This window comes from Aotus nancymaae, unplaced genomic scaffold, assembly GCF_030222135.1.
Source record: "Aotus nancymaae isolate 86718 unplaced genomic scaffold, 86718_ANA_hifiasm-v0.15.2.pri h1tg000041l, whole genome shotgun sequence".
Taxonomy (NCBI): Eukaryota; Metazoa; Chordata; class Mammalia; order Primates; family Aotidae; genus Aotus; species Aotus nancymaae.
Window position 1 is genome coordinate 30,283,715 of NW_026988455.1, and position 13,043 is coordinate 30,296,757.

Here is a 13,043-nt window from a genome sequence, read left to right on the forward strand (position 1 = left end):
CATTGAGATACCATCTCATGCCAGTTAGAATGGCAATCATTAAAAAATCAGGAGATAACAGTTGCTGGAAAGGATGTGGAGAAATAGGAACACTTTTACACTGTTGGTGGGAGTGTAAATTAGTTCAACCATTGTGGAAGACAGTGTGGCGATTCCTCAAGGACCTAGAAATAGAAATTCCATTTGACCCAGCAATCCCATTACTGGGTATATATCCAAAGGATTATAAATCTTTCTACTGTAAGGACACATGCACATGAATGTTCATTGCAGCACTGTTTACAACAGCAAAGACCTGGAACCAACTCAAATGCCCATCGATTATAGACTGGACAGGGAAAATGTGGCACATATACACCATGGAATATTATGCAGCCATCAAAAACGATGAGTTCATGTCCTTTGTAGGGACATGGATGAACCTGGAAATCATCATTCTCAGCAAACTGACACAAGAACAGAAAATCAAACACCGTATGTTCTCACTCATAGGTGGGTGTTGAACAATGAGAACACATGGACACAGGGAGGGGAGCATCACACACTGGGGTCTGTTGGGGGGACATAGTGGAGGGACAGTGGGGGGTGGGGAGTTGGGGAGAGATAGCATGGGGAGAAATGCCAGATATAGGTGATGGGGAGAAAGGCAGCAAATCACACTGCCATGTGTGTACCTATGCAACAATCTTACATGTTCTTCACATGTACCCCAAAACCTAAAATGCAATTATAAAAAATATGTTATGACCACTCACCAGAAAAGGGTGCCTTCCTGCGCGGGAGAGAGCTGCATCAGACTCAACTCTGCGACGCTTGCCATCAAACTTCTCTATGCGTTTATGTGCCCTGGAAGGATCTCACGTTTCCACTTCTGTTCTCCCCTCTGCCCAGTGTAGCCTTGACATGTCTTCCGCTTAGATTTTGGCGTAAAGCTACCAACTCCATACCTGACAGTGAAACCCAAAGGTGTTACCTGGAGTGAAACAAAAGGGGTGGGAAAGTTCTCTTAATTGTAGGAATACAATAGAGGTCAAGCAGAATTGGCCCTCAGCTGTGGTGGCTTCTTGTGTGTCAGGTTTTTATTCAGCAGTCCTTAAAAATACAGGCTGTACACTGCAGGCAAGAAAAGGAATTCAGTGATTAGCATTCAAGTGTGAGGTATCTTATGGACCTATAGTTCTGGCTCCAGCATCTCAAGCCAGTGCCTTTGTTTGGGATAGCATCTGCTGACCCAAAAGACTCACACAAAATGGCGCTTGGCCACTTACTCATTGAGCAGTTCATTGAACTCCTGACCCAACCTCACTGCATGGAGGAAACTTTTGCTTTATTCCTACATTTTCTCTTTAGCCAAATAGAGGAATAATCTCCCACTAACATTCCCACCCTGGAGAAAAATTACTGGGGAGAGCCTTCCACCCCTCGGGTGACTTCTGGGGTGGCTGTGGTTGGTGGGACTTGAGTCCCTCCGGGCCATCTTTCTCTACTGGGCGGAAACGATGTGCTGAAGGTCCCTGCTTACTTGTCCTCCTGCTTCTTTTCTCTCTCTCTCCTTTTCTCTTGGACCTGCATTTGGGCTTCCAGTCTCCATGCAGTAGACAGACCCAGCAGAACATGCCCGTGGTGAGCTCAGCCAGGACTCGGCTCTCCATGTTCCAGCTTCCATCTGTGACTGGGTGCGTAAGTTCAGTAGGCCCAACCCAGTGGGCTCAGGAGCCGTCACTTCAGAGAAGAAGAAGAAAGGAACCTCGCTTAGGCCTCAGATCCCAGCTGTGCTAATCCATTAATAAAGCTGATTTTAACCCTCTGCTGGCCACTGTATTATTTACTGGGAACTGGGGTAGTGGCAGGGATGGCAGTGAATGTTTTGGATCTCTGCAACCTCCAATGTTACAAGCAAGGAGAGAGTGGAGAAGGATGCTCCTGGCTGAAAATCAGGCATCAGAGGATGGTCTGTCACTGACATCAGCCCTGACGGTTCTCGCCAATGGGTTATCATTTACTAGTAATATCAGTTATTATTAATAAAGAACAGAGGGTTGGTTGGAATCACGCATCGCTATTGTTTACTTTTAGCTGATGCGTGTTCCAAATATCTCTCTGGAAAGGGAACCAAGGCCATTTTCATTGTTATAAAGGAAAACTCTTAATAGGACAAAAGTATGCTTTCTTTGGGTACCAAGTATTAAAACATTGCTTGAAAATTCTAGCAGCTTCTCCAGAAAACACCCATTGCCTCCTCTCACCCACAGAATTTTGATTATGATCATTGTCTTTCCAAGGAGACCAACCTTCAAGGTTGAGAGCACACACAAACCAACGTTAGTTTCTTTTTTTTTTTCCCAAGATGGAGTCTTGCTCTGTCGCCCAGACTGGAGTGCAATGGCGCAATCTCGGCTCACCGCAACCTCTGCCTCCTGGGTTCAGGTGATACTCCTGCCTCAGCCTCCCCAATAGCTGGGATTACAGGCATATCCCACCACACCCAGCTAATTTTAGTATTTTTAGTAGATGGGGGTTTCACCATGTTGGCCAGGCTGGTTTCGAACTCCTGACCTCAAGTGATCAGCCCACCTCGGCCTCCCAAAGTGCTGGGATTACAGGCATGAGAGACCGTGCACAGCCTTAATTTGTTTACCGTTAATAATACTTAATTTCTTGTTTAATGTGAGGAAGACGGGAAAATCTCAATGCTGTTTTTACCTTCATACTGCTGAATCTGGCATTTATGATCTGCACATACAGAACACTAATGATCAGCTTAACTGTGAGCAACTGATTCACACTAAATACACTGAAGACTTAGTTTTACAGAAAGCCAACTTGATCATTTATAACGAGAAGTGTCAGTCTTCTGGGCACTTGTTTGATGCCAAATGCTCCATACACACTCTTCCCAGAACATAAGCTGTAATGTGAACCAAATACTATCAATGAGTACAAACATCACAACTAGAAAGCTGCCTTTCAGAAAGTCTGCACCAACAGGCCAGATGTTCCCACATCTCTGCCTGTCTCAGGAAGCCTGGAGATACATGTGTATATTGTACACATTTTACTCAAAATCCCCCACTTTTGCAAATTTCTTATGGCACAGGCTGGCAGCTAATCATCAAAACCATTTCCTCTTCATCCTGCTATAAAATTAGACTACATTTCCAAATTCTCCCCCACCCTATTTAGTTAGGTATGGCTATATCCCTGAGACTTGGCCAATAGAATTTGAATAAGTAATTATATTGCTTCCAAGCCTTTGACTAGGTGTCAGCCTCCATCATCACTGAATGTCAACACCTATAGTGACCTTTATGCTCCCAGCTGAGGATGTTAGAGCTGCCAGAAACTTAGAACCTTGAATGACTTTGTGGAGCACAGCACTTGTCTTAGTCCATTTTGTGTTGCTGTAACAGAATCCTGAGACTGGGTAATGTATGAAGAACAGAAATTTATTAGCTCATGGTGCTGGAGGCTGAACTCAGCAAACTGAATCTGGAAACACTTGGAAAGGATTATATACCGTTATCAAGTGGCAAGTTCAATATAGAGGGGACACATCTGTTGAAGACCTTCTAGTATGGTGGAAGGCATCACATGGATGAGAGATGGAGAAGGGAACAGGGCCAAAATCATCCTTTTATCAGAAAACCACTCCCTTTATAACAACATGAATATATTCCTGAGAACAGAGCCCTCAGGAGCGAATCACCTTTTAAAGTTCCCACCTCTCGATTTGTTACACTGGGGATTAAAAGACTAGAAAAACAATAGGTAAAATCTATAAAAACCAAAAGTTGATTCTTTAAACATGTCAATAAAATGAACAAGCCTTAGCTAGATTAACCAAGATAAAAAGAGTGTATTAAAATTACTAAAACCAGGAATGAAATAAAGGATGTCATTATATACCTTCCAGAAATAAAAAGGAATATAAGGAAACACTATGAAAAGTTGTATATTAACAATTTGTCTAATTTAGACAAAACAGAAAAACTTATTGAGAGACACAGATTAAACTAATTTAAAAAGAAATGGAAAATTGCAATAGATCTATAACAAGTAAAAGGTTGAAGTAGTAACAAAAAATTATTTCTTCAATGAAAAGTGCAGGTGATGATAGCTACACTGGTGAATTATACCAAACTTTAAAAAAACAAACAGCACTTCACAAACTGCCAAAAAACAGAAGGGAGGGGGTAATGCCTCATGCTCTGAGGTCAGTATCACTCTGATGCCAAAACCAAAGATATTATAAGAAAAGTACACACAAATGTATCCTATGACTAGATGAAAAAAATTCCTAACAAAAAAAATTATGGCTGGGTGCAGTGGCTCCTACTCAGCACTTTGGGAGGCCGAGGCAGGTGGCTCACCTGAGGTTGGGAGTTCAAGACCGGTCTGACCAACATGGAGAAACCCCGTCTCTACTAAAAATAAAAAATTAGCTGGATGTGGTGGTGCATGCCTGTAATCCCAGCTACTTGGGAGGCTGAGGCAGGAGAATCACTTGAACCTGGGAGGTGGAGGTTGTGGTGAGCTGAGATCGCGCCATTGCACTTCAGCCTGGGCAACAAGAGTGAGACTCTGCCTCAACAATAACAGCAGCAACAGCAACAACAAACAACTGAACTGAATCCAGCAACATGTGGGAAGGATTATATGCCTTGATCAAGTGGGATTTATCTCAGGAATGCAAGGTCATTTAACACATTAAAGTCAATCAATGAAATATACCAGGTTAGTAGAATAAAGAACAGAAATTGCATGATCATGTCAATAGATGTAGAGAATGCATTAGACAAAATCCAATACTCTTTCATAATTAAAAAGACAATGAGGTAGGAGTAGAAAAAAGTATCCTCAATTTGGTAAAGGCTCTGAAAACTCCACAGTTACCATCCTTGATTGCTCTCTTCCTAAGCAAGAATAAGGTAAAGATATTTTTCTCTCCATCGCTTCTGTTAAATGTTGTATTGCAAATTTCAGTAAGAGCAATTAAGGAAGAAAACATGATAAAAGGCATCTGGATTGGATAGGAATAATTATGTCTGTTTGCCCATAACATAACATTTTATATATATAAAGGCATTCAAAAAGCAGTTTTAGAGCTAATTAACAAGTTCAACAAGGTTTCAGGATACAAGATTTCAACAAAAAAAGTCAAACTCTGTATTTGAAGAGATTTATTCTGAGCCAAATGTGAGTGACCATGGCCCATGACACAGCACTCAGGAAACCCTGAGAACATGTGCCCAAGGTGGTCAGGCCACAACTAGATTTTATACATTTAGGGGGACTTAAGACAACAATCAATACATGTAAGATGTACATGGTGTGGTTGGGAAAGGCTGGACAAGTGGAAAGAATGTGAGGGGGCTTCCAGGTTATAGGTGGATTCAAAATTTTCTCATTGGCAATTGTTTGAAAGCGTTTGTCTAAGACTTGATAGAAAGGAAATGTCTGGTTAAGGATAAGTGGCTATGAATACCAAGGTTCTTATCATGCTGATGAAGCCCTCAGGTAGCAGGCTTTAGAGAGCATAGACTATAAATGTTTCTTAGATTTAAAAAGGTGTCAGAAACAATAAAATACTTAGCAATAAATCTAACGAAAGAAATGTAAGACTGTTACCAGTGGCTAATCCCTGTGGGTCTACAGCAGACTCAATTCTTGCCTCCTCAGATGAAAGAATTCAACTGAGGGGCATAAGACAGAGTGAGAGACCTAGCACGTTTTAGAGCAGGAGTGAAAGTTTATTTAAAAGCTTTATAGCAGGAATGAAAGGAAGTAAAATACACTTAGAAGAGGGCCAAGCAGGGAACTTGAGAGATCAAGTGCGCCATTTGACCTTTTGACATGGGGTTTTTTATACATTGGCATACTTCCAGGGTCTTGCATTACTTCTCCCCTGATTCCTCCCTTGGGCTGAGCTATCTGCATGCACAGTGTGGCTGCTTGTGCAGTATGTTTACTGAAATCGTGCACATGCTCACTTGAGGCATTCCCTTACCAGTCTCTAGAGGAAGGTCATGTACCAGTTAAATGCCACCATTTTGTCTCTTATTGTGCATGATTAAGCCCACTTGCCCAACTCCTGAGATGTTTTTGGGAAGCTGCTGGTCACCCAGTTCCAGGTTTTTTCTATCTGTTGAGAGGCTGTCTTTCCCTGGTGCTGGCTGTGACTGATTATTATTTGAGAGAGACAATTAAGAACTGCCTGACGGTCGGTCACCTGATGATTGCCTGACCTTCCTGATGTCTCCTGCCCTGTTCATGTCTGACTAGCTACCGATTGTAACAAGACTTGTACATTGTGAACAACAAAACTTCACTGAACAAAAGAAGACTGAAACAAATGAAAAGACATCACATGCTCATGGATGGAAAACTTAATAGTGTTAAGATAGCAATACTCCTGAAATTGATTTTCAGATTCAAGACAATCCCTAGCAGGTATCAGCTTCTTGTTTTGTAGAAATTGATCCTAAAATTTTATATGGAAACATAAAAGGCCCAGACTGACCAAAACAATCTTGAAAAAGAACAAAGTTGAAGGACTTAAATTTCCCAATTTCAGAATCTAATGCAAAGCTGCAGTAATCATGACAGTGTGGTACAAACATAAGGATAGACATATACATCCATGAAATAGAACTGAGAGTCCAGAAATACACCTATGCATTTGTAAATAATTGATTTTGACAAGATGCCAAGACAATTCTAAGAGGAAAGAACTGTCTTTTCAACAACTGGTATCTATGAGCAAAATCATAAAATTGGACCAATTTCTCACACTGTATACACAAAATAAATCATAGCCCTTGTTTATGTTACAATTTAGAAAACTTTTAGAACACGAGAGTAGATATTTTTAATCTTTGATTAGAGAGGATGGTTTCTTAGCACAGCAAAAGCACTAGTGACAAAATAAAAAATAGGTAAATTGGATAGTAATAAATAAATTAAAAAGTGTTCATGCTTCAACAGATACCATCAAGAAAAGTGAAAAGACACAACACTGAAGGAATGAAAATATTTTTAAATCATATATCCGATAAGGAATTTGTACCCATAATATATAAAATAACTGTAACTCAGTAATAAAAACATAACCAATTTTTAAAGTGGGTAAAATTATCACAATAGACATTTTGGTAAGGAAAATATACAAATGGATAGTAAGCACAAGAAAAGATGTCCAGTATCATTAGTCATTAAAGAAATGCAAATCAGTGCCACAATGAGATTCCACTTTATACCCACAAGAATGGCTGTAATAAAAAGACAGGCTACAAAGTGTTGGTGAGGATGTGGAGAAATTGCAACCCTCATATATTCCTGGTAAAAATGTGAAATTGTGCGGCTACTTTGGAAAACTGTTTGGCAGTTCTTCAAAAAGTTAAGCATAAGGTATATAAGACAAAGGCTACCATACAATTCCACTCTTCAGTACATACTCAAGAGAACAGAAAACATATATTTACACAAAAATGGGTAATTTTCATAGCAGCTCTTTTCATAATAGCACGAGTGGAAACGACCCATATGTCCATCGATTCATAAACTGGATAAACAAATGTGGTGTATTCATTCCACAAAAACAAAGTATTGGTACATGCTACATCATAGATGAACTTTGGAAACATGTTAAGAAGCCAAAGCAAAAGGCCATCTATTGCATGATTTGATTTACATAAAATGTCCAGAATTAGCAAATCTATACAGACAGAAAGTAGATTAGTGATTTCCATGGGTAGGAAGAGTGAAGAATGACTGCTAATAGGTATAGAGTTTCTTTTTTGGATGATAAATTTTTTTCAAAGTATGTAGTTGTGTTGATCGCATGACTCTGTGAATAAAGACCAATTAATTTTATGCATTATTTATGGTATGTTAATTATATCTCAACAAAGCTGTTAGCAAAAATTATATTGTTATGGTTCACTATGTTATTTTTTTTTAACATATTTTATGAGGAGTATGAGTTGAGTAGCTTTATTATAATCAAGTGCCTTTCCTTTTTTTTGAGACAGAGTCTTGCTCTGCTGCCCAGGCTGGAGTGCAATGGCACGATCTTGGCTCACTGCAACCTCTGCCTCCTGAGATCAATGGATTCTACTGCCTAAGCCACCTGAGTAGCTGAAATTACAGGCGCCTGCCACCACACCTGGCTAACTTTTGTATGTTTATTAGAGATGCGGTTTCACCATGTTGGCAAAGTTGGTCTCAACCTTCTGACCTCAGGTGATCCACCCGCCTTGGCCTCTCAAAGTGCTGGGATTACAGGCATGAGCCACTGCGCCTGGCCAAGCCTTCCCATTTCTATTTGTCAGCAGTTTTATCAGTATTTAATTCTACCAAAATGAAAAATACATGATGCTAAACGCAGTTTCATTTTAGCAATAAGTAACATTTGTCCATAAAGAATAATTTCATTTATATTTACTTTTAATAAATTTTTCTTTTATGTTTAATAGTTACTTAATCCATTATGAAGTAACTATTAATATTTTATTATGAAGTAACTATTAATATTTTAATAGATTCTACAAAAACTATTAAAAACAAAAATTTTAATTTTTTACACAAAATAATTCTGTGCATCATCATCATCATTACTTAGTGCATCTGTACAAATGACAAAAGGCCGGAGTATAAAATTGCTCCCTAGGAGACACTGATAAAAGTATAGAAGTAGCTGGCACATCTGGAACAGAAAGTCAGTGTAGTATGATGGCTAAGTGTTCAGGCTCTTGAACCAGATGGCCTCAGCTCCAGTCTCATCTTTGCTGTTCTTAGGTGTGACTTTAGGTAACTCATTTAATCTCTTGAATTCTTGACTTCCTCATCTTTAAAATTATGTTTAACTACAGCATTTATCATAGATCTGTTGTGGGATTGAAAAATAAGTTCTAATTTGCAAATCTCTTACAGAGTTCTGGACATGTAGTAACTGCTTGAGAAATGCTTGGAGTTAAGGTACATAATCTGGCACCTCCAGGTCATTCTAGACTCATAGTAACTATTTCACTCTTTGAGGACATCCTGTTCTACTGCAGTAATAGCATCATGGTGGCAATGCATAACCAAATTGGGTTTGGAAGTTTCAGAAGATATAACAAAAACCACTATTTGCTTCTAAAAAAAAATCTATTTTTCTTCTACATTTATTTATAAACAAAACATCTTGTTGCCATACATACATCCAAAACAGTAAGATTTCAGAAAATAGAATACATCAAAATTCCTTTCAGGAGGAAACTGTTTGTAAGAAAGAAATGTTTTTTCCAAGTTGTTCAAAGCAGGGAGTATAGGACAGATCCAAGATGGCCGATTAGGAGCAGCTCAGGATTGCAGCTCCCATCAAAAGCACAGAGGGACTGAAGGGAAGTTCACACAGCAGGTGGACGGAGCCCACAGCAGCTCAGCAAAGCCTCTGCAGGCAGACAGTGACTAGGCTGCCTCCTCGCTGGGCAGGGCAGCCCTGAAAAAAGGCAGCAGCATGACAGAAACTTACAAATAAAGCCCTAACTCCCTGGGACAGAGTACCTGGGGGAAAAAAAGAGGAGGTTTATGAGTTCTGCTGCAGCAGACTTAAACATACCTGCCCAGCAGCTCTGAATGAAAAACGGAGCTCACAGCTCAGCACTTGAGCTCCTATAAAGGACAGACTGTCTCCTCAAGCAGCTCCCTGACCACCATATATCCAAAGAGTCACCTCATAAAGGAGAGCTCAGACTGACATCAAGCGGGTATCCTTCTGGGACAAAGATAGCAGAGGAAGAAACTGACAGCAACCCTTATGGTTCTGCAGCTGCTGCAGGTGATCCCCAGGCAAGCAGGGCCTGGAGTGGACCTCAGGAGTCCTACAGCAGAGGGGCCTGAATGTTAGAAGGAAAACTAAGAAACAGAAAGAAACAACTTCATTATCGACAAACTGGATGTCCATTCAGAGACCCAATCTGAAAGCCAACAACTACAAAGACGACAGGTGGATAAATCCACAAAGATGGGAAGAAACCAGCACAAAAAGGATGAAAACACCCGAAACCAGAACACCTCTCCTCCTCCAAGGGATCACAACTCCTCACCAGCAAGGGAACAAGGCTGGATGGAGATTGAGTGTGATGAACTAACAGAAACAGGTTTCAGAAGGTGGGTAATAAGAAACTTCTCTGAGCTAAAAGAACATGTTCTAACCCAATGCAAAGAAACTAAGAACCTTGAAAAAAGATCTGATGAAATGCTAATGAGAATAAACAACTTAGAGAGGAATATAAGTGAATTAACGGAGCTGAAAACACAACACGAGAACTTCATGAAGCATACACAAGTTTCAACAGCCAAATTGACCAAGTAGAAGAAAGGATATCAGAGGTCGAAGCTCAACTCAATGAAATAAAACAAGAAGGCAAGATTAGAGAAAAAAGCGTAAAAAGGAATGAACAAAGTCTCCAAGAAATATGGGACTATGTGAAAAGACCTAATCTACATTTGATAGGTGTACCTGAATGTGATGGAGAGAATCAATCCAAGCTGGAAAATACTCTTCAGGATATTATCCAGGAAAACTTCCCCAACCTAGCAAGGCAGGCCAATATTCAATCCAGGAAATACAGAGAACACCATAAAGATATTCCTCAAGAAGAGCAACCCCAAGGCACATAATCGTCAGATTCACCAGGGTTGAAATGAAGAAGAAAATGCTAAGGGCAGCCAGAGAGAAAGGTCAGGTTACTCACAAAGGGACGCCCATCAGACACACAGCAGATCTCTGAGCAGAAACCCTACAAGCCAGAAGAGAGTGGGGGCCAATATTCAACATCCTTAAAGAAAAGAACTTTCAACCTAGAATTTCATATCCAGCCAAACTAAGCTTCATAAGTGAAGGAGAAATAAAATCCTTTATGAACAAGCAAGTACTCAGAGATTTCATCACCACCAGGCCTGCTTTACAAGAGCTCCTGAAAGAGGCACTACACATAGAAAAGAACAACCAGTACCAGCCACTCCAAAAACATACCAAATGGTAAAGAGCATCAACACAATGAAGAATCTGCATCAACTAACAGGCATGTAAATGGACTAAATGCCCCAATCAAAAGACACAGACTGGTAAATTGGATAAAAAGCCAAAATCCATCGGTGTGCTGTATCCAGGAAACCCATCTCACATGCTAGGATACACAAAGGCTCAAAATAAAGGGATGGAGGAAGATTTACTGAGAAAATGGAGAGCAAAAGAAAGCAGGAGTTGCAATTCTCGTTTCTGATAAAATAGACTTTAAACCAACAAAGATCAAAAGAGACAAAGAAGGACACTACATAATGGTAAAAGGATCAATGCAACAAGAAGAGCTAACGATCCTAAATATATATGTACCCCATACGGGAGCACCCAGATACATAAAGCAAGTTCTTACTGACTTACAAAGAGACTTAGACTCCCACACAATAACAGTAGGAGACTTTAACATCCCATCGTCAATATTAGATCAACGAGACAGAAAATTAACAAGGATATCCAGGACTTGAACTCAAGCCTGGATGAAGCAAACCTAATAGACACTGACAGAACTCTCCACCACAAATCCACAGAATATACATTCTTCTCAGCACCACATCATACCTACTCTAAAATTGACCACATAATTGGAAGTAAATCACTCTTCAGCAAATGCAAAAGAACAGAAATCATAACAAGCAGTCTCTCAGACCACAGTGCAATCAAGTTAGAACTCAGAATTCAGAAACTAACTCAGAATTGCACAGCTTCATGGAAACTGAACAACTGGCTCTTGAATGTTGACTGGATAAACAATGAAATGAAGGCAGAAATAAAGATGTTCTTCGAAACCAACGAGAATGAAGACACAATGTACCAGAATCTCTGGGACACATTTAAAGCAGTGTCTAGAGGAAAATACATAGCAATAAATGCCCACATGAGAAGCAAGGAAATATCTAAAATCAACACCCTATCATCAAAATTGAAAGAGGTAGAGGAGGAAGATCAAAAAACACTTAAAACCTAGCAGGAGACAAGAAATAACTAAGATCAGAGCAGAACTGAAGGAGATAGAGACACAAAAAACCCTTCAAAAAAATCAATAAATCCAGGAGCTGGTTTTTTTAAAAGATCAACAAAACAGACAGACCACTAGCCAGACTAATAAAAAAGAAAAGAGAGAATAATCAAATAGATGCAATAAAAAACAATAAAGGGGATATCATCACAGATTCCACAGAAATACAAACCATCATCAGAGATTATTACAGACAACTCTATGCACATAAACTAGTAAACCTGGAAGAAATGGATAAATTCCTAGACACTTGCATCCTCCCAAGCCTAACCAGGAAGAAGTCAAAACCCTGAATAGACCAATAACAAGGGCAGAAGTTGAGGCAGCAATTAATAGACTACCACCCAAAAAAAGCCCAGGTCCAGATGGGTTCCCAGATGAATTCTACCAGACATACAAAAAGGAGCTGGTACCATTCCTTCTGAAACTATTCCAAACAATTCAAAAAGAGGGAATCCTTCCCAAATCATTTTATGAGACCAAAATCATCCTGATACCAAAACCGGGCAGAGACTCAGCAAGAAAAGAAAACTTCAGGCCAATATTTATGATGAACATAGATGCAAAAATCTTCAATAAAATACTGGCAAACTGATTGCAACAGCACATCAAAAAGCTTATCCACCATGATCAAGTAGGCTTCATCCCGGAGATGGAAGGCTGGTTCAACATACGCAAGTCTACAAACATAATTCACCACATAAACAGAACCAAAGACAAAAACCACATGATTATCTCAATTGATGAAGAGAAGGCCTTTGACAAAATTCAACAGCGCTTTATGCTAAAAAAACTCTGAATAAACTAGGTATTGATGGAACGCATCTCAAAATAATAAAAGCTACTTATGACAAACCAACAGCCAATATCATACTGAATGGGCAAAAACTGGAAGCATTGCCTTTGAAATCTGTCATTAGACAAGGATGCCCTCTCTCACCATCCTATTCAATATACTAT

The 13,043-nt window shown here is 39.7% G+C and overlaps 1 protein-coding gene and 1 long non-coding RNA gene across 2 annotated transcripts in view; one reads left to right on the plus strand and one right to left on the minus strand.

Annotated features, from left to right (window-relative positions):
- The window catches only part of FRMD3 (FERM domain containing 3), a 297,724-nt gene extending 295,917 nt beyond the window's left edge, over positions 1-1,807 (plus strand). Inside the window, exon 15 of the mRNA XM_012472145.2 lies at positions 1,585-1,807. Within this exon, the coding sequence (XP_012327568.1) occupies positions 1,585-1,598 (14 nt within the window). The 3' untranslated portion in view covers positions 1,599-1,807. The remainder of the gene's footprint in view (positions 1-1,584) is intronic.
- The window catches only part of LOC135268685 (uncharacterized), a 62,255-nt gene that overhangs the window by 34,268 nt on the left and 14,944 nt on the right, over positions 1-13,043 (minus strand). The window lies entirely within an intron of this gene.